The 25,758-nt window shown below is 43.1% G+C and overlaps 1 protein-coding gene across 2 annotated transcripts in view; it reads right to left on the bottom strand.

Annotated features, from left to right (window-relative positions):
• Mrps27 (mitochondrial ribosomal protein S27) overlaps positions 1-25,758 on the bottom strand; it is a 69,079-nt gene that overhangs the window by 5,513 nt on the left and 37,808 nt on the right. For both annotated transcript variants that reach the window (XM_055598393.1, XM_055598394.1), the window contains exons 5-8: positions 9,834-9,948; positions 6,483-6,561; positions 4,070-4,185; positions 2,028-2,130 (exon numbers count right to left, since the gene is read on the bottom strand). In XM_055598393.1, coding sequence (XP_055454368.1) covers positions 2,028-2,130; positions 4,070-4,185; positions 6,483-6,561; positions 9,834-9,948 — 413 coding nt within the window. The remainder of the gene's footprint in view (positions 1-2,027; positions 2,131-4,069; positions 4,186-6,482; positions 6,562-9,833; positions 9,949-25,758) is intronic.

Raw genomic sequence — 25,758 nt, 5'->3', positions numbered from 1 at the left:
CTGGAGATTCACCTGGGCTCATGAATTTCTGGGCTAAGGAATTCTGAGAGACTGACAGTTGATTCTACAGAAGGCCACCCTTAAAGACACAAGAAAATGATAATACTAATTTTTGTTTCAAGGCCAAAACCTTAGTCCAGAAAAAGAAATCTCACTTTCCTACTGTGAAAAGCCTGTGAATATCTGATGACCTTCCCCTGTCAGGAAATGTCTGACATGTTTTGAAAAGTGTTAAATATCCAATCTATTGTCTTTATGAAAAAAGGAAACAACACACTCTCTTGAGAATTATCAGTTCTTAAGTCAGAGTCCCAGCAACCTCCTGGCTCATAGGGCCTGAATTTATCCTGGGTTCCTCAAACTATCATGCAAGCTGTGGTGGGGCGGAGGGTCCTGGGATGTTCAGGGGTTGTCTGCACCAGGGGGAAGAACCCTCTCAGCATTGCTGAGCAAAGTCACCTTGGGCAGCTGGGTCTTAAGTTTGCCTCTACTCATCTTTCCTGGAAAGGAGGATTTGGGAAGCTGTAGGAGGATACCAACAGACAAAGCTTATCAGGAGATGGCTAATTTTAGATCTTTAAGGTGCTTGGGCTGTACAGGGATCATTCTGGGCTGCTGGCCTGAGATGAGTGAGGCTGCAGAGCAGGCTACAATGAGAGCAGGGGTGGGGGTGGGGAGTTGGGGGATGGGCTGTATCTGATCACATGGCTGCCCATCACAGGGCCTCTATACACAAACAACAGTCAAGTACATTTTCTTAGCCTCGCCAGCTTTCTGAATGATCCATGCAATACAGCAGTCCTAAATGTTAATCTGAACACAAAAGGAAAAAAAAATAGTGTCAGACTCCTGCAATCACAGCACCTAGGGAATGGAGATGGGAAGACTCAAGTGTGAGACTAGCTTGGACTGTAGCAAGAACTTGTCTCTAAAGGCCAAAAATTGAAGATATAGCACAGTTGGTAAAGGGCTTGCCTAGGATCTTGGGCTCAATTCAGAGCAGCACATAAACCAGGCATGCCTGTAATTCTAGCACTTAAGAGGTAGAGGCTGGAGGATCAGCAGTTCAAAGTATTCCTCCATGGCTACACAGTGAACTCAAGGCCATGGGCATGAAACTTTGTTCCAACCAACCAACCCCAAACCCCAAACTCCCAAAATAAAACAAAACAAGACACTAAAAACTGAACAACAAAGAGTGAAGACTTGTGTTAGTTTGCTAGCCAGTCTGACAGAGATAAACTGAGACAAACTAAGGTCTCCCAGCAATTTATACCAGAATCAACACCCAAGAAATCCAAACTATTTTGTTGGCAAAGATGAGCTTCAATAACAAAGAGTTATAACTCGGATAGACAGGCAGGAGCAGGGAACAAAGAAAAAGTACTTTCAGGGAAGCCTGGCTTTGAGGTGTACATGTGATGATCACTGTAAACGGGGACAAGGTCATGGCAGCCAGGCTGCAGGGTCTGCAGACCCTCACAACCCAGGTGCGGAGGCTGTTCCTCTGCACCACCCCACTCCCCACCACAGTGGGCACCAGGGCTGTGTAAGCTCACGGGACCGACACAGGACTCTCCCAGGAGTGTGCTCTCTGACCTCTCCTCCCTCACCTGGAACAAAGTTAAAGAAGCCATCTGCCCTTATCTCTTTCTTAGCTCCTGGACTGTAGTTGGTTAATACTGTGAGGAGCACTGGCTAGTTCTCCTGATAGATTGCCAGAACTTTCCTTATGCTGTCCCTTCTTCACAGTGACCAAAGGTGAGTTTTACCTACAGGTAACAGAACCAGTTCTGACCTTGTCAGTGGTGACAGGTGTGCTGACAGGCCTTAGCTATCCATAACTGTATGCGCACGGAAGGTTATTTTGTTATGTATATTATGTATATGTTTGTTTGTTATTTTGTTATGTAGGTTATAACTGGAACTTCACTAGCAAATTGAAACGAAGTTTTACTGTTAGTAGGAGACAAAAAGCTGTGCCCCGTCTTTCCACAAAGAACATTAGCAAGGCTCACTCAGCTTACCGAGAAGTGCGCAGCCGTACAGCTGGGAGCTCAAGCCTACTAGGTTCCTTTGTTTCAGGCCCAGAAGCAACAGGGACGCACCAAAGTTCCTTTCTTCTTCCTCCTGCAACAGAATACAGCCGCTCACTGTCTAGGAAAGCTACAGATACTTCATGCAAAATATTATTTTTTAGTGACACTGAATGCCTGTATTAAGCTTATGAAAATAACAAAAGTGTATAAAAGTTATTCCAATACTATAAATAAAAGGTATTTATATTTTAAAAAATCAGAACAGAAATGCCCTATATACAACTAAGACGATTCCTGGGTGGTGAAATCAGGAAGTCATTTTGGTTTTATTTGTGCTTTTCATTTTCCATACCTTTGGTAATGAACCAGTGCTTTTTACAGTAAGAAAAAAAGACAAGAAAATAGAATACACCTTGGCCCCACGCTGAGTTGGGAGGGTCAAAGAGGCCGCGCAGGCTGTCAGCTTCATAGCTGCACTGCTGCAGAGAGGGGGAGCGCACTCACCAAGCAGCGATGGACTTTCATGGTTAAGATAAGTACACCATTAAGTTGCTTTTAGATAGATTCGTGCCTCTTAAAAACACACTAGGCAATCAGAAACACTTACTATGTCTTTCCACCTAGGGTGTAAAATTGTACTTCAATAAAATTGAAGCCTTTTGAGACAAGGAAAAAAAGGACAAAGCTACAAGCCTCACCGGGACTGCCACACATCAACTGTAACAACTGTGCCTAGGGCACTCGGAACGCGATCTCAGAGAAGGTCCGGCGACAATGACAATAGAGCCGTACCTCTCTAACGCCCTGTACAAGGGCAGGGCTGCGGCCCTTTCCCACAGCCATGTGCCAGGCTGCATGGTCTGTCTCTGCCCCAGAAGCTAGGGAAGAGGCAGAGAAGGCATGCCTACCAACTGCAATTGCTGCCATCAGCCGGGCTCTACCCACGGAGGGGGAGGGGGCTCTGTCCGTGGAGCAGGCTCTGCCCGAGTGGGGCTGTGGAGGGGGACTCTGTCCATGGAGGGGGGCTCTGTCCATGGAGCGGGGCTCTGCCTACAGAGCCAGGCTTTGCCCGTAGAGCGGGGCCCTGCCATGGAGGGAGGCTCTGCGGTATTAAGGGCACAGATCTGACCATGCTCCATGCAGCACAAGCACCAGTTGTTGCGATTTTCCTACACCCTGGAAACCAGTGGACCCCTAGAGAGAAACTCCATAAAGGCTTCCATGGCGCAGATAAGGAAGAGTTGCTAATTAAGGACCTGGTCACTTTTCCAACGCAATGTGTGGGTAGGTGGGTGGCAGATGACAATGTATCTGGATATTGTGTTGATATTTGGCTCCATCTCTTTTACCTTACTGTGCAAATATTCTCCAATTTAAAAGAAGTCTCAACTCCAAAACCCTTTAGGTCCATAGGACACTGTGCTGGCAGTGTGGAGTAGGTCAGATCCACTTCACCAAGGAGTGCCCATGTTATACTCTTCCTTGCCAGTCAACACAGAGCAAGCCTTCACCTCCTGCCTCTCCCCCTTCCACTTCTCTTCAGAAGCAAGCAAAATGGTCAGCATTAAATACACTAGCTCAAAATCGACCACCCACCTGCTTCTTTAACACACCATGCCTGGCTTTCAGTAGTTATCAAGGACTCATTTCTGGATTGTCTGAGGTCACTGGACTGGCTCAAGTTTCAAACTGTGTCTAGGGCTGTAGCTCGATAGTAAGATGCATGCAAGAGGCCCTGGGTTAAACCCCCCAATACCAAAGCAAAAATGACTTCTTCCAACCCCATAAACATGCATAAGGGCTTTTACATAGGAAGTATCCAGTACCACTGTTAGAAACGAGGAAAAACAAAAACAAAAACACATTGAATGAATGTTCATTTCTTGTTGTACATGGCCAGAATTGCACATGGATATTTTTTTTTCTCCAGGCTCTGAGCGCAAGGCTTCCTTGGCCCTCTTCTGCCTAGGCAGGCAATCACTGCGTGGTTTTCCGCAGGCTCGCAGTCCTGTGTTAGGGCAATCACGTACCGTGAGGTCTGTCTTCTCTGCGAGGCAGTGGTATAAAACATGGAGGGAGAGGAACTGGGTGGACGGCGCTTCAAAGGCTTCTTGCAACATGATCTCAAAAACCACAGCTAAAGCATCTGGCAAGAAGGTGAAGGTGAGCACGAGAGGAAATTAGCTATAGGTAGCATCACCACATTTCCAAATATAAACACTCTTTCCAAGTGCAGCTAGCACAGGGGAAAATAAGCAGAACTGAGAAGTAGGAAACCTGGGTCTCGTCCTAGTTTTTCTACGAAGCAGGTCCTTTTCAAGCCATTCACGCCTACTGTGCACACTGCGCGCGCAAATGAATCAGGAGCTTGGGCATCAGTGATGCAAACATGGAGCTAAGCCCTGACTATCTTGTGGCCCACAGTAAGCAGCATCTTCATGAAGATCAAATATCGCCTGCTCTATTGACTTCAACAAGATAATGCATATGAAAATGCCTCACACAATGTCCATCAGCCAGAAGAGCTAAGGCACAGGGAAAAGAGGCACACCACTCTCAAGGTCACCCTGACAAGCAAGCAGGAGCAGGCTGCCTGCCTCTCTCTCCATTATGATGCTCTCTCACTGCTGAGGCAAAACAAGACCAAGGCTAGAGGAACTCCCAAACTCTGGGTATTATTTCAAAGAACAGTTTAAGAGAATTGAAGAAGGGAAAGGAAAATGTTCCTTCATAACTTATAAGCCCTTGAGTATAATATACAGCATATGTTATTTATGTCTACATGAATGCTGGCCGTAGAAGAATGGACCCTGATGATTCCTATTTTCCCTTGATATTCTACAACACAGACAAAAGCTAAAAAAAGAAAAAAAGCAAGTTCCAACAATTCCTTTCCCTCAGTAAAGCGTGGTCAAGGTAGAGAATGTTAGTGCTAACCCTGGAACAGAATGCCTGCACGTGCCACAAGCATAGCAAACGTCGCCCACTGTCTGCGTGTGCTGCTCTGCTCACTCTGCATGCACTCACAGCTACAGAAGCATTACCCCCCCCCCCCCAGCAGCTGCTCCTAGCCAGCTTTGCACACACTGCAATGGGAGGCTGAAAAGGCGTCAGCTCTTACTCTCTTTGCAAATGGGGAAACTGAGACAGACAGACCAGTAAAGCACCTAGCAAATCTAGCAAAGTAAGGACCTGGAAGAGATTTTTCTTTCCTGTTTTTAAGACATGTTTTTGTTATGTAGCATTGGTTAGACTAAGACTCACTGTGTAGAAAGGCTGGACTTGAACCCTGCTTCTGCTTCCCAAGCACTGGGTTTAAACATGTGCACAACCATGCCAGGTGAGGCTTTCTTTTAAATAACCATGCTAATTTTCAGAGAGCACCAGGACTAAAGCCTATTTGCTTGTTAAGAATTTTTGTAAGATTATTTATTTATTATGTATAGTGTTCTGCCTGCAGGTAGGCCTGCACATCAGCAGAAGGCACCAGATCTCATTATAGATGGTTGTGAGCCACCATGTGGGTATTAGGAATTGAACTCAGGACCTCTGGAAGAGCAGCCAGTGCTCCTAACCTGTGAGCCACCTCTCCAGCCCTCTTGTTAAGATTAAAAAATTTTAACTTTATAGGTATGGATGTTTTGGCTATATGTATCTGTCAACACATGTGTAGTGCCCGAGGAGGCCATAAGGGGGCACCAGATCCCCTAGAAGCAGAGTTACAGAGGGTTGTTGGCTGCCATTGGGTGCAGGAACTGAGCCATGTCCTGCATAAGAGCAACAAGTGCTCTCAGTTACCATGCCCTCTCTCCAGCTCTAAGTCTCTACTTTTTCTTCTTCTCCTGAAGCCATACTTTAATTAATTAATTTATTGCATTATTACCTTATTTTTATTTACTTCATGTGCATGTGTGTGCACTCATGCCATGGGGCGAGTGTAGAGGTCTGCGGAAAACAACTTGTGGGTGTCCGTGCTCTCCTGCCATGTGGACGGCAGAAACAGAACTTAGGTCCTTAGGCTTGGAAGCAGGCACCTGTACCCACTGAGCTACCTAACTGACCTTTTTTGTCTGTTTGTAAATTTAATGTCAACTGTTCACTATAGATTCTAAGGTTACACATGAAAACTAAATCAATTTCCACTTTATTCTCTATACGCTGCATTTCAATCAGCTGAGAAGTAGAGTCAGAGTGTCCCGTATAGTTTACTTTTCCTCTATCGTCACTTACATATGTTGACATTTTCTATCCCAGCAATAGCAAGGGTGATACTTAACATTTTTGGCACAAATGATAATAATCTTCATGTAAACTTTTCTGACTAAAAGAGTAACATAAAGAGATGTAATTAAGAAATGAAGGAGGAGGAAGCTGTCTGCATTTGTACACTTCCATTTGGGGCTGAAAGGCCTGTATTAACTGAATTATGATCTGGTTTCTTACCTTTGTAATTTTCTTTCTTTATGAAACAGTCCATCAGTAAATTGAATGTAAAGTTATCTGGGAAAATTCCATACTGAATCTGTAGAGAGAAAGAAATCCTCTCTAATTCAGTCTGTAATATACACCTTTAAATTACTCAGGACAAACCTCTGTGCCATGGAGTTAAGGGACCTAACTATCCTTCTGCAGCACCTGTGATAGTGAGACGGAAGCTATGACTCATGAGGTCAGGGGAGAATGTTGTCAGTGGGTGTCTGACAACTGATACGTGGAAATAGGGCTCAACTACAACAGCTCATCATAGCTAAAACCACAACAGAAAGACAAAGCCCCGATCCCCTCCTCCACACATAGCTGGTCCAATGATTCTTCCCACAGGTATGAATGAAAATGAGGAAACAGACCATAAGAAAGAAAGAAGAAAAAAAAGCATGAATTATACAGAATATGGTCTGGGGCTTGAGCTTCTAAATACCCAAGAAATATTCCAATGCTTTGCTATAAACCAAACTCCTAGGATTCTGTTTACTTGCACATTTAAGAAGTCAGAATTTAAAAATAATCCTTTAGGAATAAATAAGGATGCTTCAGCGCCTGTTCTAGGGGCTCGATAGGGGCATTTTAATAATTCATACCTCAAAGTCTCAGCCCCACAGCATCAGAACTAGGTTGGAACCCTGAAGTTTTGTGGACTTCTGTGATTTTCATATACACTTGAGCCTGATTACCTACTACCTAGACCACAGTTATAATACTATCCCCAATTCTTACTTCAGTAGTTAACCTCTCTGTTCCATGGTGTCACCAACTACCAGAAACACCCGGGGAACCTTCCCTGCCTCACTACACCCTGGGAGGTGTGCATCACTAAACGGACTCAGGACAGTAGCACAGGATGCCTTGGCTGGGCTGAAGTATTCCAGTGTCAGAGGCTGAGCCTGTGGGTTTCAGAGAATTCACCCACATCAGCTCCAATCCAAGGAAGGCTAAAGTAATAATATTTCAGAACAATAATTCATTAGAGCTAAGAAAGACCTTTGAAATTAAGTGGTCCAAGCTGGGCATGGTGCTCATAATTCCTTAGAAGGATGAGACAGAACTAAGGTGGGTTATAGGACAATTGGCGCTACACAGCAAGATCTAATCCGGGGTTCAGGGTAAGGTTTGCAAAACAAACAAAAAGAAATAAGCCAGTACAGGACTCTCAACGTTGGCCATGGATCAAGTGAAGCTTGATGTAAAAGTCCCTGGGAAGGATGAAAAGGCAGATGAATATTTCTGCTAGACTCATGTCATTAAGCATTTCATCCACAGGATGCACAACATCAAGAATGAACTCTGATGTAAACTGTGGGTTCTGAGCACTAATGTGTGTCCACCACAGATGTTCCATTCCAGCAGATGTCCCATTCCAGGAGCAGGACACTGGTCAGGGAAGGCTGTGTGTGTGCTGGGACAGAAGTGTTTGAAAATCTCTGCTCTTCCACTAAGTGATGCTTTGAACTCCAAATGCCTAGACCCAGAAAGAGTGTTTAAATCAGAATAGTAGGGGTAAAGACAAGTATTTGTAATGCTTAATAGTTTGTGTGTGTATATGTATGTGTGTGTACATACAAGGACGGGCTGTCCTGCTCAACTTTGATATGGGTGCTGGGGATCCCCACCCAAAACCTGCTTGTGGTAAGCATACTGACTCAGCTATCTTCCCAGCCTCAAGCTGTAAATTTAAAAACCTGTGGGGAACTCCAGTAGGCAAGTTCAGACTGTAAATCACTAATACAATTCACTCAAGTTGGAGCAGAGAAAAACAGGACACAAAGGAGAAAACCATTTGCCTGACATTGCGGGCACCTGACAGAGCCCAAGGGGTTACAGGCTAGGTTTTCTGATCCCTCAACTGGTGACTTCTCTTTTTAAAGGCCTGGAAGCAACAGAGAAGAGATCTTTGCTCTACTTTTTTAGATCCTTCTGGAATCTGTTTCCACAGGGATCTTCATCTCTGAGTGTAATTTCTGGAATGAGGAGAATGAGATTTTATCTCTTTCTTCCCCTGGGGCCTTCCTTTCTTTCTTGAGACTGAAACCTTAAAACCTTGACTGTCCTTCTCTGACTTGGTCCCCTCGGAATAAATATAACCATGACTGTGGACAAAAGGGCCACACATTCCACTCCATGAACATCTTTTGGAGATAGTTTAAATGCACTCATGTCCTCTACTTCTTTCCTTCCAGCTTCCTTTCCTTCTGTCATTTTAAATCCTCTTGTATGGCACTTAGAATTCTCCAATGTGAGGTTTACCAGTGGAGCGGTATCTGCTTTATGTCCACTAGGTAGGAATGAGATACTGTTCATTTCTATCTTCATGTCCATAGAAGTTGATAGATAGTCAATCTATCATCCCACACAAATAATGGGTAGAAGATAATGTTGATTTGATTTGAGGCTAAGTTATAAACAAAAATCATTCTTCACAGAGAAGAATCAAAGACAAAATCAGTATTCTGCCTGAACTCTAATTTTCAAGTTCTGGTGATACTATGAACATAATATATTTTTATGAAAATACTGTTACAATTGTGTTTTTAAATGTGTACAACGTTCTGCCTGCATGTCAGAAAAGGGTACCAGATCTCACTCTAGATGGTTGTGAGCCACCCTGTGGTTGCTGGGAATTGAACTTAGGACCTCTGGAAGAACAGTCAGCGCCCTCAACCTCTGTGCCGCGCCATCTCTCCAGCCCCATTGTTAAGATTCTTTAATGGCTCATGATGGTGTTTACGTTGACTCTGGCAACAGTAACTTCTACAACCCGTGCTTATTTTGAATAATATTTTTATGCCATGAAGTCACTGACGACCAAAGTGTTGGATGAAGTGTAACACGGGAAAGACCTTGATCATGGGAGCTCTGAGGTTTGGTGGGGAGGAAGAGCTATGAAGTTTAGGAGGAAGGACGAACTATTATCCAGGAATAATGTCTTCTAAAAAGTGTCAAGATGCTCAGAATGAGCTGGAGATCACAGTCCACTGAAAAAGCTCACTATTCACCCAAAGCTTACAGAAGGGAGGCAGACAGGGACTCCAAGGCTGAAGGATGAAAATGAAGTGAGCAGCAGTGCGGCAGTCCACTGCACACCAACCCCAACTGTCCTTTCTGAGCACTCTGTTGGCAAAAGAAGCAGTTACAGCATGAGAAGGAATCTGAGGGGACAACCTAATGTGTCTTCTGCTACCCCTCTTTATGGCACCATCGTAAGTACAAATAGCAGATCACACATACCCCCAGGAAGCATGCCAGGAAACCCTCACCTTATGAACAAGGGTATACAAGCCTTTGGCAGGAAACCCTCACCTTATGAACAAGGGTATGCAAGGCTTTGTCTTGTGCACCATACTTCAGACACTGTCTAATCCAGGTGTGGATAGTCCAGTCTCTCAGGTACCAGCAGTTGGGACTGTGTCGAAATCTAAATAAAACACAAGAAGGACAATACTGGTGTTATCTTCTCAATGTTAAAGTCCAACATCTTCCATCAGTGGGTCCTTCTCTTAAAATACTGGGTGTAGTCAATATGATTAAAAGTCAGGAGAGTCGACAACTAATAAAAATTTGAAGTTGAAACTTTTAACTATAAGTCTGAGATGGAAAGAGAGAAGGCAAAAATCATAAAAAAGAAAAATTTAAACCTACTTATTTGTTTTAAGGGCTTCTCTAAGTAGTCCTGGCTGGTTAGAACACACAGATTTGTCTGCCTCTACCTTCCAAGTGCTGTGACTAGAGGTGAGTCACCATACCTGGCTTTATCATGTAATTAATACCCTTTGCCTCAATACCTTGCTTTTAATACCTAGCTTCCATTTATATGGAAAAGATGACATTATTATTATCAATTGTGACACTATGCAAATACAGATCTCATCAGAAGGGATCTGTGAAGCTGCAGATGGAGAAAAGAAAACCAGACCAGCACAGAATTCTGAATTCAGCTTCAAGTTACACCAGCATTTCTTGTTTACTCAGGAGCAACCAGGATAGTACTGAGTCAAGAAAATAAGCAAACAGAAGCTGAGCAAGATCTCACTTGCAGGATCTTTGGGAACAATGACCCACTCACTGCCTTCCTCAGAGTTCCACTGTAGGCTCTGAGTGCATTCCCTCTTGTTGCCACAGCAACCCTCATGGTCCTGTGTCAGAGGCAGCCTGAAATGAGTGAGTAGTTATTTGGAGAAATGGCTCCAGGCATGCTGCTCTGGCTTGAGTGCCCACACACAGCTATGGCCTGGGCTGGAAGGCTGCTCTCTCCTCTCTTCCCCAGGAAGCAGAGGGGGACTATCAGGGGGATCTCTAAACACTTACCTGTTTTCATTAGGACAGACCTTCATACATCCTACAGCTCCACCCACCCCCATTTTCTTTAACCACCCAGAAAGCAGCTTAGAGGTCAAACCTTTTTTTTTTTTTTTTTTTTTTTTTTTAAATAAAGAAAGACAGAAACTTGGAGGTGAAGACTTTTTGCCATTTTAAGAGCCATGGGCACATGCTAATAGTGTTTTAGAGGTGATTCTTCAACATATCACCAGTCAGTTCCAGTTATGAGCCTCTGGGATTGTTCCTTTCTCTGGGTGACAAAGTGAAAGCTTCGGAGATGGAGGACAGGATAGCGTTTAATTTCGGCTGTTTGTGCTTTGGGGAGAGATATGCCAAAAATAAAACCTGAAAATACTTTATAGACTTGGAGTCATATTCAAAAAAATCACCCTTTTATGAAAGAGGGAGGGTCTTGCCACGTAGCATGGGCTGGTTTAAACCGTATATTCCTCTGCCTTGTGAGCCACATTTACATACCCAGTTTATTCCATCCATCCATCTTAGATTTGGCATGGAAATGTTTCTTATTCTAGTTTTCTTTGTAAAATTACCTCTTTTAAAAATGAAAAAAAAAAAAAACAAAAAACACAACAACAACAATAACCACACACACACACAAAAATTAAGATTTAAAATGTGGCCAAGTTACTTTTATTTTATTTAATTTTAGGTGTACTGAAGGTTGAACCCAGGATAGTATACACACCGGGTGAAGGCTCTGCTCCTGAGCTGTACCTTAGCCAAGTCTAACTAGAGGAAGAGGAGGAGGAAGCGGAGGACGACCACCAAGGAGACCAGCAGGTGAATCATCTCCGTGATGACTACGTTCCCTCTTTGGTAGAAACTCATGGGGTACATGGGCACCCACTTATTCCACATGATTCCTCGGTGCCTGACACTTCATGGCCCATGTAGGTTTTCGGGAAATAAAAGCGGAGCTTCCGTCAAGACGTTTGTTAAGTGGTGCATAGTGCTGTGCTGTCCTGTTCACGCCTATGGTGTGTATGAAGAATGGCAGCCCCTCTGCCTGGGGCATCTTATAGCCTTGTTACACAGGTCTTTAATAACAATGTAAGGAGGGCATGGCCCAGGGGGATTGCTGGATGCAAGGTTTGGGGCTTTGGTGGTGTAGTCCACCTCTCATTTCAAAACAGATTAAACATGTCAACTATCTATTTTTTATCCACTTTAAACCTAATCTCCATTTTAATCTTCTATCTGAGAACATCTTGGATGGCCAGAGGCTACAGCTTTTTTGCTGTTGCTGACAGACTTTAATCTGCTCTGTATGTGGTTATATTCATGACCATATCAATGCAAGTACTTTTTCTCTTATTCATGATCAGCAAGCAATTCTGAGCTTTGAAGGCTGACAATAGGACCTGTGATACAGACCTTCAGAGCTTAAATTAAAATTGTATTTCAAGCAGTTTGCTAACATTCTAAGGGTAATGTCTAGAAGAAAAGGGAAGTCTTTCCTTCTCAAGTCTTTGTTTTTCACTCTACTTTTGGAAGCCTAAAGGAAGCATTAACACAATGACCTCTCATATATCTCATTTAGCCACAGCTGCCCAGCCCTTGGGGGGTCAGATCAGTGGTCTCTGGTCTGTAAGGTTTCACAATGCATAAGGTTTCACAAATGCCTAGGACACTAACTGCCACCACCACACCACCTCAGGAATGTATATATACATATGATTCCCAAGTGGAATCCCAGTCTTTCCCATATAGGCAGCAAGTAAACCCCTCTCTAGACTTGATGAGTGTTAAAACTAAGAAGAAAGAAAATGAACGCACAACTTCTAGAACACGAAAGTATCAACACGGTATGCCGAAAAGGGGGCCAAGTTTGAATGGTATGAGAGGAATTCCTCTACCAATTTCACAAGCAGTTTGGTGTGGATCCTCTTTATAACCTCCAGTGAGAGGCAGGTTAGGCTCTGAAATGGGTGTCACCTACATGCTCCTACGGTCTGCTGGGCAGCACAGTACTCAGGAAAGGTGAAGAGGACACAAGCCAATGCACTATTTCCTGCAAACAGACTCTTTTGTTCTCCTCTGCTCCGACCAGCAGACTGGCAGGTCACAGACAGCCACTGTAGGATGGCCCTCTACACCTGATGCTCAACAGCAGCTTCACAACAGCTGAAGCGGCCGGCTGCCAAGGCTGGCAATCTGTGAGGATAGAGAGGATAAACAATGCAACTCAAATAACCCCAACAATGCTGTGCTCAAGAGGGCAGGAGACAGTGTACAGCTCAGTTCTATAGATGTGCATTTCTAATTTGTTTGTCTGTTTGCTTATTTATTTATGGTTTTTCAGGGTTTCTCTGTCTAGCCTTGACTCCTGGAACTCATTCTGTAGACCACGCTGGCCTTGAACTCACAGAGATCCTACCACGCCCAGCTTGGATGTGCAATTCTTAGAGGAAGGAGCATGCTGTCAAGTTTTCACTCTGATTCTACCCATGGCCGAAGAAAACTCTGTCCCTAGTGCTAACTGGGGCTTCCAGAGCTTTCTATGCTGAAGCTAGTAAGTAGCAGGAACTGAGAAGCATCCTCTCTCCCTGCCACGCCTGGGACTGCTCAGGACTGCTCAGGACGGCGGCTCACCTGCTTTTACTGCTCAGGAGGCAGGAGTAGGAAGTCAGTTAGTTAGACAGACACAGATCCAAAAGCCTTGGTCACCTTTGATTTCTTAGAAGGTAAGGGAAGTCATTTAAAAGAGATTGAGAGTAAAAAGAAAAAGACCAGAGAGTGACTTTATAGTTATTTGTGACCAATGTAATTATTTAATCAAAACAATAAAAGTGGATTATGGCTGTTCTTCCACTGGAGTCAAATGCATGTCTCATCATCCCTGGATGACGCAGTGGCCACACTCAGCGGTATTCGGATCACAACTCCAAATGCTGCAGGTTTCAGGCATGGTGTCAGGGCCCAGAGCCCTGCAGCAGCCCTACCGCTTAGCTACAACATGGGCTTCTGCACATGAATGAGCAAGCTTTCCACATGGTTTCCCTGACTGTGTGAGCCACCGGCCAAGCTTAGCCATGCACACCGCTTCCCCTCTTTCCCAGCCGATTCTGTATCCTGTGGCAACAGGCTTTCCAGAGGGGAACCTCGGCCACTGAGTGAGGCAGCGTGGAGGAGGGGCAGTAGAGAAGGCTGCCAAGAGGAAAGTGCAGCTGGTTCCACGGGCTGTAGTGTGGAGTGTGAATCAACCCATGAAGCCAAGTTCGCAATTATCCAAAGGGTCAAGCGCTTCCCCACCGAAAAGCAAGAGTATGGTGGTACGAATCCAGGCTCTGATTCAATGGTTGCTGCCTACTTTCTCATCCTAAAAAGGTAATTGGAAAGATAATTACCTTCTTTTCCATCCTGCAGGAAATTCAGCTTTCAGAACTGTTAATTTCAGAACTCATAATCTTCAATTCCTTCAGTTACCACACACAAAATGGAAATATCACTATTACAAATTAAGATTTCTTTGCTACTTGAGATCCCATATTTTTACGTTTAAAGGAGTTTCAGTTAATTTTAACTTTCAAGAAACATATATTAAGCGTCTATTAAATACATATACCATGTTTTAAAAGATGTCTCCCTGTCCGTTACCAAGGGCTAGCTAATACCAAGCCTGGGGCTGGACACCTGCAGTTTATTAGCTGCGTGGCATAGATGGAATGTCTTTGATTAAATATTGAGGTAGTTTTCTGAGTTGAGTTACAGAGCTGTGATACTCACATCCTGAAATTCCAGTCTTTCAGCTTTACCATTACACTTTACGATGACAGCTGGACAACCATGGTTACAATGAAGACCCAAGGAGAATCCCATTGCCCCGGACATCCCCAGGCTCCCTCTGCAGTCAACCTCAAAGGACTTCCTCATTATTCTAGGAGTTTTATATAAGCCCGGCGTGGTGGCGCATGCCTGTGCCCAGCACTGGAGAGACAGAGGCAGGAGGATCTCTGTGAGATCGAGGGCAGCCAGATCTACATAGTGAGTTCCAAGACAGCCAGAGCTACATGGAAAGACCCTGTCTCAAACAAACAAACAAACAAACAAACAAACAAACAAACATGTAACCACAATTTGTATCTGCTGGTTGGTTATGATTTTTATTCTGCCAATTTCTAAAAAGTACTTTGAAAAAAATTACAATGCAGTATGCTCTACAGTCTCTAGCCCTCCTGGCACTCTGCTGGCCAGCCTGAAAGGAGAATAAGCAAGGTACTTTTGGTAAAATGACAAAGGCATAGAATTTTACAATATGCAGTGTTATATTAATGTAGCATAACAACACACCACTGAGAGGAAGATGTGTGGCAGAAGGACTTCTCTGCTATCAAAGTCTGAACTCATTAGATCCACAACTTAAAAATGAGGCCACCGGCCTTCCACTGGGAACACACTAGAAACTACTGCATGAGGACAGCACCATGGACCAGAAACGATGACAAGGGGGACATGTGCCTCCATATCCTATATGGTTTTGCTGAAACCAGCTGCTGTCTTGTCAGAATGACATTTCTCAACCCAGGAGACAGACACCACACACGGCCCCGTACAATGACCCGCTCCACCCCTACTGGCCTAGCAACCCCTCTAACTCCAGTCTGGAAATGAAACCTCTTTATTTTCTGATGAAAAAAAAAAATTAACTTTAGACAGAATGTGTGCTGCTTTGGTTCCTTCTTTCATGGGACCTAAGGAAGCCAATCAGAGCAAAGCCTATTGTTCTTTGGTGCTGGGAACACTGGTTTAGCTGCTTCTAACAGGCAGTGTGCATAGCTAGATGGGGAGTATTATAAGGAGAGAAGGAGAGAAAAAATATTTACAGTGATCAGGGTGCTCTCCTGATGAAGGTCCCCAAAGAAGAAATGGCTACTAACTGATGGGTAAAACTGCACCCAGAGGCCACTGTGGGGGCTGTTTGGCCACTGGAATGCTGCCCTTCCACAGGCTCATGCTAGCTTTAAGTAGCATGGAAGCAGGAGGGGATGCTAAAAGGAGAGGGCCTCTGGCTAGGAGAGGCAGGGAGCTGAGGAAAACTGGATCCTGGAACTAATCTTCTTTATAAAAACATACAAGTTGTGGGAACTGCCTTGGTTTGTGCAGAGATAAGGGAATGTTTTTCAGTTTTGAGTATGAAACCTACAGTCAAGAAACAAGTGGGTTTAAAAAATACAAACATTTGCTGATGTCTTATAAAGCTGAGGGCTGCAGACTAAACTACAAAGTCAAGAATGATGTAAACAAGGCAGGAAACCCACACACTGATTAGTCATGGCTACATTAGAATAACTCTGAGGAAGGAGAAGGGAGACAGAAGGAAAGAAAATCAATAGGATATTGGTCTGACTGAATAAGTCAGTGTTTCCAGAATGCTCTAGGTGTACTCAAGCAGGCAGGGCTCTGTCGGCCACAACATGGATGAGTGGGCCCAGGAGTGAAGCACTCTGATGCGATGGCAGAGAGGAAGGAAGCCCTCACAAGCAGAGCTGACATGGCTGCCCTGGGATTACAGATGTCTTCACCATTTCTGAGGGGACAGAAGCTCAGTGCTAATCTGGATTTCTTAAGAACCGGATTTTTTTTTTTTTTCTCAAATAAAGAAGAAAATCGCCTCTCAGAGTTCTCAGCTTTCCGACACTCCTAGCGTGTGACAAAGTCAAATCCCTGAGGATTTTCATTTACCATGAAAGACTGGACTCGTTTTCAGCTGCACAACCCAACTTAAGCTTTTAGGCTCTCACAAGGCAGGAGACCTGTCACCGATCATTTTGCATGCAAACACCTCAGGTACTTGATGATGCGGCCCACTAGCGCTTACCAGTGGCAATCTATATGCTGACACTGGTGAGCATCATTTACATAGAAACAGCCATCCACTGCCAGTTTTGAGTATTATCCTGTCTATAAATAGAGCTGAAGCCAGGAGGAAACACTGTCTTTTTCCTACAAAGCAGGAGGAGACCCATCTAACGGCAAAGAACGCAGACTAATAGGAAACCATCTATTCCTTATTTCCTCCCCCTACTGTTTCCTTTGTAGCCCACAGAAGGAAGGATGGCATGGATTCTGATTTAGGGAGCAGAGGTTCTGACAAGCTGGCAGAAGATGCTGTTCAGGGGTTCAAAGAATCCTCCTAACAAAGTTCTAATAAAAACCACCTTCAACACTGAACAACACTGAACAATGCTCTAAAAGGGAAAGCACTGGAACAAAAATAAGAAAGCACTCCCAAGTAGATGGCAAAAAATAAATCAAATTCAGGGCTGAAATCAACAAAGCAGAAACAAGCAAAAATGCAAAGAATCAATGCAATAAAGAAATTTTTTTTTGAGAAAATCAGCAAGATTGGCATCCCTAGTTTGAATTAACTAAGAAGTGAAAATTTCCAAATTCTAAAAACTAGAAATGAAAAAGGGGATATAATGACACTGAGGAAACCCAGAGAATCATAAGGACATACATTAAGAACCTGTACTCTACCATATTGGTAAATCTAAAAGAAATGGATAATTGTCTTGATATATATCACCTGTCAAAAATTAAGTCAAGATCATTTAAGCAATTTAAACAGACCTACAACCCCTAGTGAAACAGAAGCAGTCATTAAGCATAAAATTAATTAAGTAAAAAAGCAGAGGCTCAGAAAGTGTTAGTGCAGAATTCTACCAGACTTTCAAGAGTTAATTCCAGTACTCCTCAAATTATTCTCCACAGAACAGAAGCACACTGCCAAACTCATTCTATGAGGCCACAGTCACCCTGATACTCAGATCGCACAAAGACTCAACAAAGAAAGAGAATTACAAACCAATTTCCCTTATGATCATAGATGCAAAATTCTGAATAAATATTCGCAAACTGAATCCAAGAACACATCAGAAAGACCATCTGTCATGATCAAGTAGGCTTCATTTCAGAGACTCAGGGATAATTCAACCTATGCAAACTGATACATGTAACTAACCCACAACATAAACAAACTGAGACAAAACCACATGATCATCTCATTAGATGCAGAAAAGTCCTCTGACAAAAATCCAACACCCCTTCATAAAAAAAGTCCCAGAGAGACTAGAGACTCAGGGAAATACCTAACATAATGAAGGCAATTTAAAGCGAGTCCATAGCCAACAACTTAACTAGAGAAACTCAAAGCAATTCCACTAAATGAGGAACAAGACAAGGTTGTTGACCTTGTGCATGTTAAGCAGACGCTTGGCCCTGGAGGAAAACCCTTAACTCACTGGCAGACATGATGGGGATATCAGAGCCTGCAAGCCTGTATCAAAATGAAATGATACAATCATGAAAGTTACACACAAGGCCTCCAAGTACATTTTAATTAAAGCTCAAATTTTGTAGGAAATAAAATGTTTCAATAATTGACTATTCTGTTAGCAAAGCATTTTCTACTCAACTGCCCATTTCACAACATTCAACTTAGATCTAAAGACTCAACCAAAGTAACTATTTTATGGAATAGAAATTACTGTTTCGTATATCATTAAGCATTAAAATTTTTTATTCATAAATTTGTTCTTTTCCAATTTCATAAACATATACTGTGTATTTATATAGCTCTTCTCCTTGTCCCCCACTTATTTCCTATCCATCCCAGCTCCCCCATTCCCCTATAAATTCCTTTGCCCTATTCATTAGTGTGAGTTTAATGAGGGCCCTCTATGTGACCCTGAGTGTGGACCTGACCATCAGAGCTCAGTGGGCCCGAGTGGGAAACAGCCTGCTACCTCCTTTCCCCTCCAGAGCTGACTGCCTGGAAGGCCTGAGTGCTGTGGAGTCAGTGCTGTACACACAGTGCTGTGAGTGTGTGGGCCCCATGGCCCTGTCCTGATTAGGAAATGGAATTTCACAACCCCTCTCCCTAGCCTGAGGCTCTTCTACTGTCTCTGCACCCTCTTCTGCAGTGTTCCCTGAGCCATCAAGGAGCTGTAAAATGTCCTGTCTAAGGTCTAGGCCTCAACTGCCCTTTATTCTTAGCATCTTGTGCAGCCATGGGCTTTTGCCTTTATCTCCATTCACTGCAAGGAGGGGCTTCTTTATGAGTGAGAATAGCCTTTGTTTGGTTAGAGCCAGGCTTCACTCTGTTACTGCTTTTACTCTGTAAGTATACTGCTGTTCAGCAATCATACGCATCCACCATCACTTATTTTGGTGTGAAATTCCTACAGCAGAAATGCTAGAGCTCTTTTTTAAAAAAAGGATCTCAAGATGGTGTGGGCACAGAGATAATAAGAACTTAGTTGACAGCTGGCTTCTGGAACCATACAAATGATATAATCATTGTCTTCAGTTTAATAAAGAAGCAAGTTTGCATACTGAGATTTGCATTTGTCAGTCCAATTGGTTCCCAGAAAGTTTTAATTTGCCACTTAAAAAAAAAAAAAAAAGATTCCTAAGTTGTTTATATATAAATGCAGGAAAAAAGGGTGTTTTAGCTTTTATTTTGATGTGTCAGCCTGGCATGATGGTGCACGCCTTTAATCCTAGCACTCAGGAAGCAGAGGCAGGGGGATCTTGGAGTTTGAGGCAATCCTGGTCTATCAAGCGAGTTCAAGGACAGCAGGGCTACACAGAGAAACCCTGACTCGAAAAATCCATCTTCCTCTATTTTGATGTGTCAGTTAAGTTTATACCACATGTATACGTACAGGTGACCACAAAGGATCCCAAAGGGTGTCAGACGTCCAAGAGCTAGTTACAGGAAACTGTGAACTGTCTGACATGTATGCTTGGGGATCCGATTCAGGTCCCCGGGAAAACATAGCAAATGCTCTTAAGCACGGTGCTTTCTCTCCAGCCCCACTTTGGACCCTATGTGTCTCCCACAAACCCACTTTTTGGGGGTTGTGAGATACTGACCAGCTTCTTGCTTTTTTTTTTTCTTCTTCTTCCAAATCCCAGGCATGAGGTGAGTGGTTTTGCTCTGCCAACTTGCTATTATCCCTAGCAACCCTACTTGCAATGGATCCATGCACCAAAGACTCAAACCTCTAAAACTATAAGCCCAAAGTAGCCCCTTTCTCTTTCTAAGTTTGTTCCTTATGATGATGGAAAGCTCATTAACCTGTTTCTTTCTTGTACTGCCAAATGACCAGGATCTAGATGAAGATATTTAATAGGCAATTTTTCTGTTTAACTCAAGCCAGCTTCTGTATCAAAACCCATAAACATTTTAAAAAGTATCTAAAATATATAAACATAAAATGCTATGAACATTCTTAATGACTGAATGTAAACTTTACCTCATGGGAAGAAGGGTAAAGGCCACATACAACCCCTTTTGGCACTAAGACAACCACCAGGAAAAAGGACTAGAATTTTGAATATGGAAGAGTGATAAACCAAACACAAAAGTCTGCGGCTAATCTTCCATAAAAACCCCATGCTTCAGCAAAATAAAAGCTCTTAGCTGGCCCAGAGAGAGGGAATGAACCATCTGAAAAACATCTTTTCCTGCCTGAGAACATTAAAACAGTGCCTGGAGGTGCCAGGAGAGCTGCTTTACTGTGACTCCAGGCAGGCTTCCAAGGCTCTGTTTGCTGCGATGAGTCATAGGGGAAGATGAGAACAGTCTAGTCTTCCTCCCTGCCTCTCTCCCCTCTCCTTTTATCTTACTTTATTATTATTATTTTTAAGGCTTTGATGGCTAATAGTTAAATAGATTCCAGAAAGGCTTAACCAGAACACTAAGAGCAACTTGGGGACAAAACACTACCACATGAGGGTCTATTACCTGGCACTGTGAGCTGCAGACCCTGGAGGTATCTTCTACATTCTAAAGATGCAGACTGTTGATCACGGCTACACTTGGTTGGTGAGGGCTGAGAAACAGCCCATGCAAATACCTTTGCTTCCTGAGTTTCCTAAAACTGTCAGCTCATATACCGGCCAATTCACTGAGCAGGAAGGGCTGGAAGGTGTCCTTTAGGAGTGGATGTGAAGTGGCATCTCCACCACTACAACAGGAAAGCTCTTCACACGAACGTGTCTGCAGCAATGAATGAAGCTCTCTGGGAACTGGTACCAAAAAGTAGGGTTTTTTGTTTGTTTGTTTGTTTTTGTTGTTGTGTGTTTTGAGCTATTCTTTAAATTTTTTATTTTAATTAAAGAAAAACTGCGTGTAAAATAAGAGAGAATTCAGTTTCTGGACCTATTTAGAATTATTTAATACAGCTTACTAGAACATTTGATGAGGGTAAATTTTTACTCTTGTGTACTCCCTCACTTACCAGTCACAATACTTAGACTGGAACTGCTTATTAAAGATGAATAAACATATTCCTGGCCTGCTTATCAAAAACAAGTTACATCTATGTATATTTGAACACACAGCTCTCAGTGGGAAAGTACTCCTCCTTATCCTTTTTATTTCTGTGAAGTATTAGCCATGTGGATAAGACAGGGTCCTTCTTCCTCATGTACATTTTCACTCTTCACAACACCCAGAAAGTGTCTTCTGCTGAGCACTCAAAGGTGCAGACATGTTTACCTCTGTAGTTAAGGGTCTGTTAGACAGAGAAGTAAATTAGACCAGGGCAGGGGCAGGAAGAGAACCAACAGAATTTGCTCAGACATATGGGAGGATCAAGCTTTTTTTCCTGTACAGTGGAAAAAAAAAAAAAAAAAGGCATTGTGGCCAGGAGCTTCCTGACAAGATGCTACTCTGTGCTTGATGAGAACAGGCCCTGACTCACTGGCTGGCTTAAGTCATTTATCCTGAGAATTACTTTTGTCATTTGTAAAGCAGAAGTGATAATGCTATAATCACTAAGTTACTACGAAAATCAAAAGAGAATTAGGCATGTGTTTGACAGCTGGAACCAACAGAGTACAAATATGTACACATCCAAGCATAAGTCTAGGTGATTAGGCACTTGATGGCATTACGTCTGGTACTGATGATCAAAACCCTTAATGCTAAGCACACCAGTCAGCTAAGCTTCTGTCACTTCGGACAAGTGCCTGGCACAGCCTGCTTATGAGGGAAGGATTATTTTTGCTCCTGGCTCCAGAGGATCAAGTTCATATGGTGGTACAAGTCTCGATGAGGCAGCACATTATGGTGGGAATGTGTGCGTGATGGTTAGAGTTTCCTGCCAACAGCATCTAAAATCACCTGGGTGGTGGGCATGCCTGTGATGATTATCTCCACTATTACCCACTGTAGGTGCCACTTTCCCACGTCTGGGATCCTGGCTACAAAAGTGGAAAAGGGAACTGAGCAACAGCACACACTCATTGCTACCACCCCTTCTTCGGTTTTAATCTTATTTTCCATGTATGAGTACTTTGACTGCATGTGTGATTGTGTACTATGCATGCCTAGTGCCTGGGAGGGCCAGAAGGCACTGAATTCACTGGAAATGGAGCTATGGACGGTTGTAAGCTGCCATCTGTGGTCTGGGAACTGAATCTAGGGCCTCAGCAAGTGCGTTTAACTGCTGAGCAACCTCTCCAGCCCCTACTCTTGGCTTTTTGACTATGGAAACAATGTGCCTTGATGTGCTTTGAGTTCCTACTGTGATCAACTATAATCTGTGACTACGAGAATAACCTTCTGTCCTCTTGAGTGGCTTTAGAAGAGTACTTTTATCACAACAGAAAAGGAAACTAAATCAGCATGGTAGATACACTACTCACATCCAAGTCAGGAAGGAAAGAGAGACAGCATACTGGCTAGGACATTTACACTCTTATAATGGTGCTGAAGATAAAACCCAGAACCCACTACATGCAACCTAGCAATCTGGCTCCCAATTCCTTCTGATGGCACACCCCATCAGAAGCCGGGACCTTTCATTAGACCCCACCTATTAAACGTACACAACATCTTCCGTATTCCTCTTTGAACAGTCAAAGAGGAGAAACCAGTCGAGGTGGGGTGACCCAATAGGGAGTCATTTACCCATTAGTGCCCCCCCCCCAACTCATTTCTACAAGCCTGGCAAGTCAGTATAATACAAAACTTCTGTCTGGATTGTGGCAGATCAGCCCTCAGCAGCTTTTGCTTGGAGTAGACAACCAGGTGTAGTGAGAATTTGGTTTGCTTGTCTCCTGCTCTAGGAGGTGATTCTTGACGGCTACAGATAGTTTAATTCTGGGGACCCTGGAGAGGGTATATAAATGGGAGAGCCCTGAGAGGGCCTGTGGGGGCCGGTGTTCCCCCTTCTGGACATTCTGATGATGGACAGAGCCCTTGGTCAGCAGGAAGTAGTCTAAAGAGATCTTCTCCCCCTTTCCCTCTAACCTTCTTTCTCACCTACCTAGTGTTGGGGGAGGGTTAGAAGAGATTGGGGTGGAGAAGGGTAGTAGATGTAAGAACCCAATATAGTATGCCTACAACCAGGCTTAATAAATTCTCCCCCTCCCCTTTGTGTTTTGGAGATGAGGTTTTACTTTGTAGCCCAGGCTTATCTCAATACTACACTCCTGAACCCCCTAACTGAAAGATTATAGGCACAGGCTGCCACACCACCTTTAGATATATAGGAAATATAGATATATAGGAAACTATGTAATATTGCAATCATTTATTCATTCATTTGCTTTTTAAAAGTCTTGCTATGTAACTCAGGTTGGCTTGATGCTTACTATGTAGCCTTGAACCTTAGAGATCATCAGCCCAAGTACTGAGATTTTACGGTTAAGTCAAAATCCTAGCATAATTTTAATTTAAATTGGTGAAACTTCAGAAATATTCATAGGACCTCTTCCCATACAAACATATATATATATGTACACATTTAAATTAAATGTTTTATTTATATTGGAAGGGCCAAGAACCTAGGGGAATGACTCTTGCAAGATTTTAAAAAAAGTAAAAGAAAAAGAAAAGAAAGAAAAGCACAGTAGGAACATATACTTACAATGAGGCCCAGAACATGGAGGGCAAGTTCTTACAAAAGGCTGACCCAGAAACCAGGGATGCCATAGCTTTATAGAGCAGATATAAAATGTGTATGTGTATTTACAGGGGGAAGAGAAGGAAAAAAGGACTAAGAGGAAAAGAGAAATAAAACTGCCTTTACTTAATAGCCTCAAGGCTGACAGAAAGCAAAATTCCTTTCCCGATCCTGGAATGACGTATGTAGATGCTGGGGAGAGGACGTGAGACTTTAGTGAATTCGGACGCGTACAAGAGCAGGGAACAAGGTTCCTGTGAAGCTGTGGTACATAATAGCACCTACTTCCTCTGGGAAATCTGTGCGAACGCCACATGGGATTGACACTGTACGCAAGCCATGCCATTAGATACTTTTCTTTTGTACCAATTCAAGGGACTAAAACACCTCCAAGGGCTGTGTTAAAAATTCTTCTTCAGTGAATTTAGGTCATTCAAATTTTAATAAGGACTGCTATTAGAAATGTTTAATGGTCTTTTGCTTTCTGGCTACCGTGGTGCTTTTCTTTAGAGAAGTGCCTGCTACCAAGAAATATGAATGTCATTTTCCTTCACTGAATTAAAGCAAAATGCTCTATTAGTTCCTCTAACCTGTCACATCTAAAATGTGACACATTTTTGGCATACATTCAATAATCACAGAAAGCCTGAGAGAACAGCAGGAATGGACAAAGGGCTAAGAGCATTACCAGGGGCAGCAGAACACGCCTATGGTCCCCATTGCTAAGGAGGCTGACACAGGAAACTCATCCGAGCCCAGGAGTCCGAGGCCAGGCTGGATAACACAAACAGATAATCAGATGAATCACAAGCCTATTTTAGGTCAGTATTAACCTGCCCTCATGGGATACTCATTACACCTGATCACTGCTCCATGCCTAGTCTCACACCCGTTTTTCCACAGGCCTCCAAGCTGATAGCACACAGAAACTACATTCAGTAATATAACCAACATGTCACAATTTCTTAACTTGCACATCATTGTACTTACCACCTCTTAAAGAGTACTTATTTACTTATCAAAACAACTTTTTTTTATAAATAAGCATATTATGCTCATTTTACAGACAAGGAGCCTCAAAACTAAAGCTTTCTCAAGGTCATATAGTCAATATGAGACATGGCAGAATTCAGACTTGGAGAGTTGGGTTCTGAAGCTCTCAACCATGAATTGTCTGGTGCTAAGGTTTGGTGACTGGGTGGGATAGAGATGATAAAAGTCTCTAGCTGCTTTCTACTAACACCTGGGGCTTCTTCAAGCCTGAGCCAGAGTATCAACAGTAAATCATGAGGTTATATTTGAATTAAATTCGTTCTATAGAAGAGGGACCTTTGGCTAGAAGGTGTGATTTTTCATTTCAGATTTTGAAAACATCAAGTGGATTCAATCATAAAGAGTGAAGCCATCTTGTTTTACTCCTGGCCCTAGAATGCAGTATTATCAATAGGCTCATGAGCAAGCTGCCTTGGCTCTAAAATTTCCATTATGATTCACTAATAACAATCAAGTACCATAACGAATCTCCATCCTGAGGATGCCACAAATGTGCTTACTGGTACATGCCTAAGGTATCGTGTGCATTATGGAAGTATATTTTGTTTTCTAACAGGTTTGTAGATAGGCATACAAAAGAAACTGCTATTATATGGAATAACAGCATCATATACTTAAGAATAGGTGGAGCTATTCCAAAATGTTAAATCCTTCCAGGCATTAATAAAAGGATAAATAAAATCTAAGGAAGAGAAGATAGGTCAAAGAATACAGGCTGACTCAACTGCAAAATACCCTGTTGACTGATACAGGAGGCCCGGGAAATACTCTTCATACTGTCCACTAAGTGCTTTCGGGAACTCAAACTTGACCATGAGAACTCTGGTAATTTTATGGTGTAAAATATATTAACCGAACACTGTTTTCACCCAGCTATTCAAAGTAGCTAGAACTGAAAAAATACACAGGCC

This window comes from Psammomys obesus, unplaced genomic scaffold (genome assembly GCF_907164565.1).
Source record: "Psammomys obesus unplaced genomic scaffold, mPsaObe1.curated_primary_1811, whole genome shotgun sequence".
NCBI lineage: Eukaryota > Metazoa > Chordata > Mammalia > Rodentia > Muridae > Psammomys > Psammomys obesus.
This window is presented reverse-complemented; position numbering and strand designations above follow the sequence as displayed.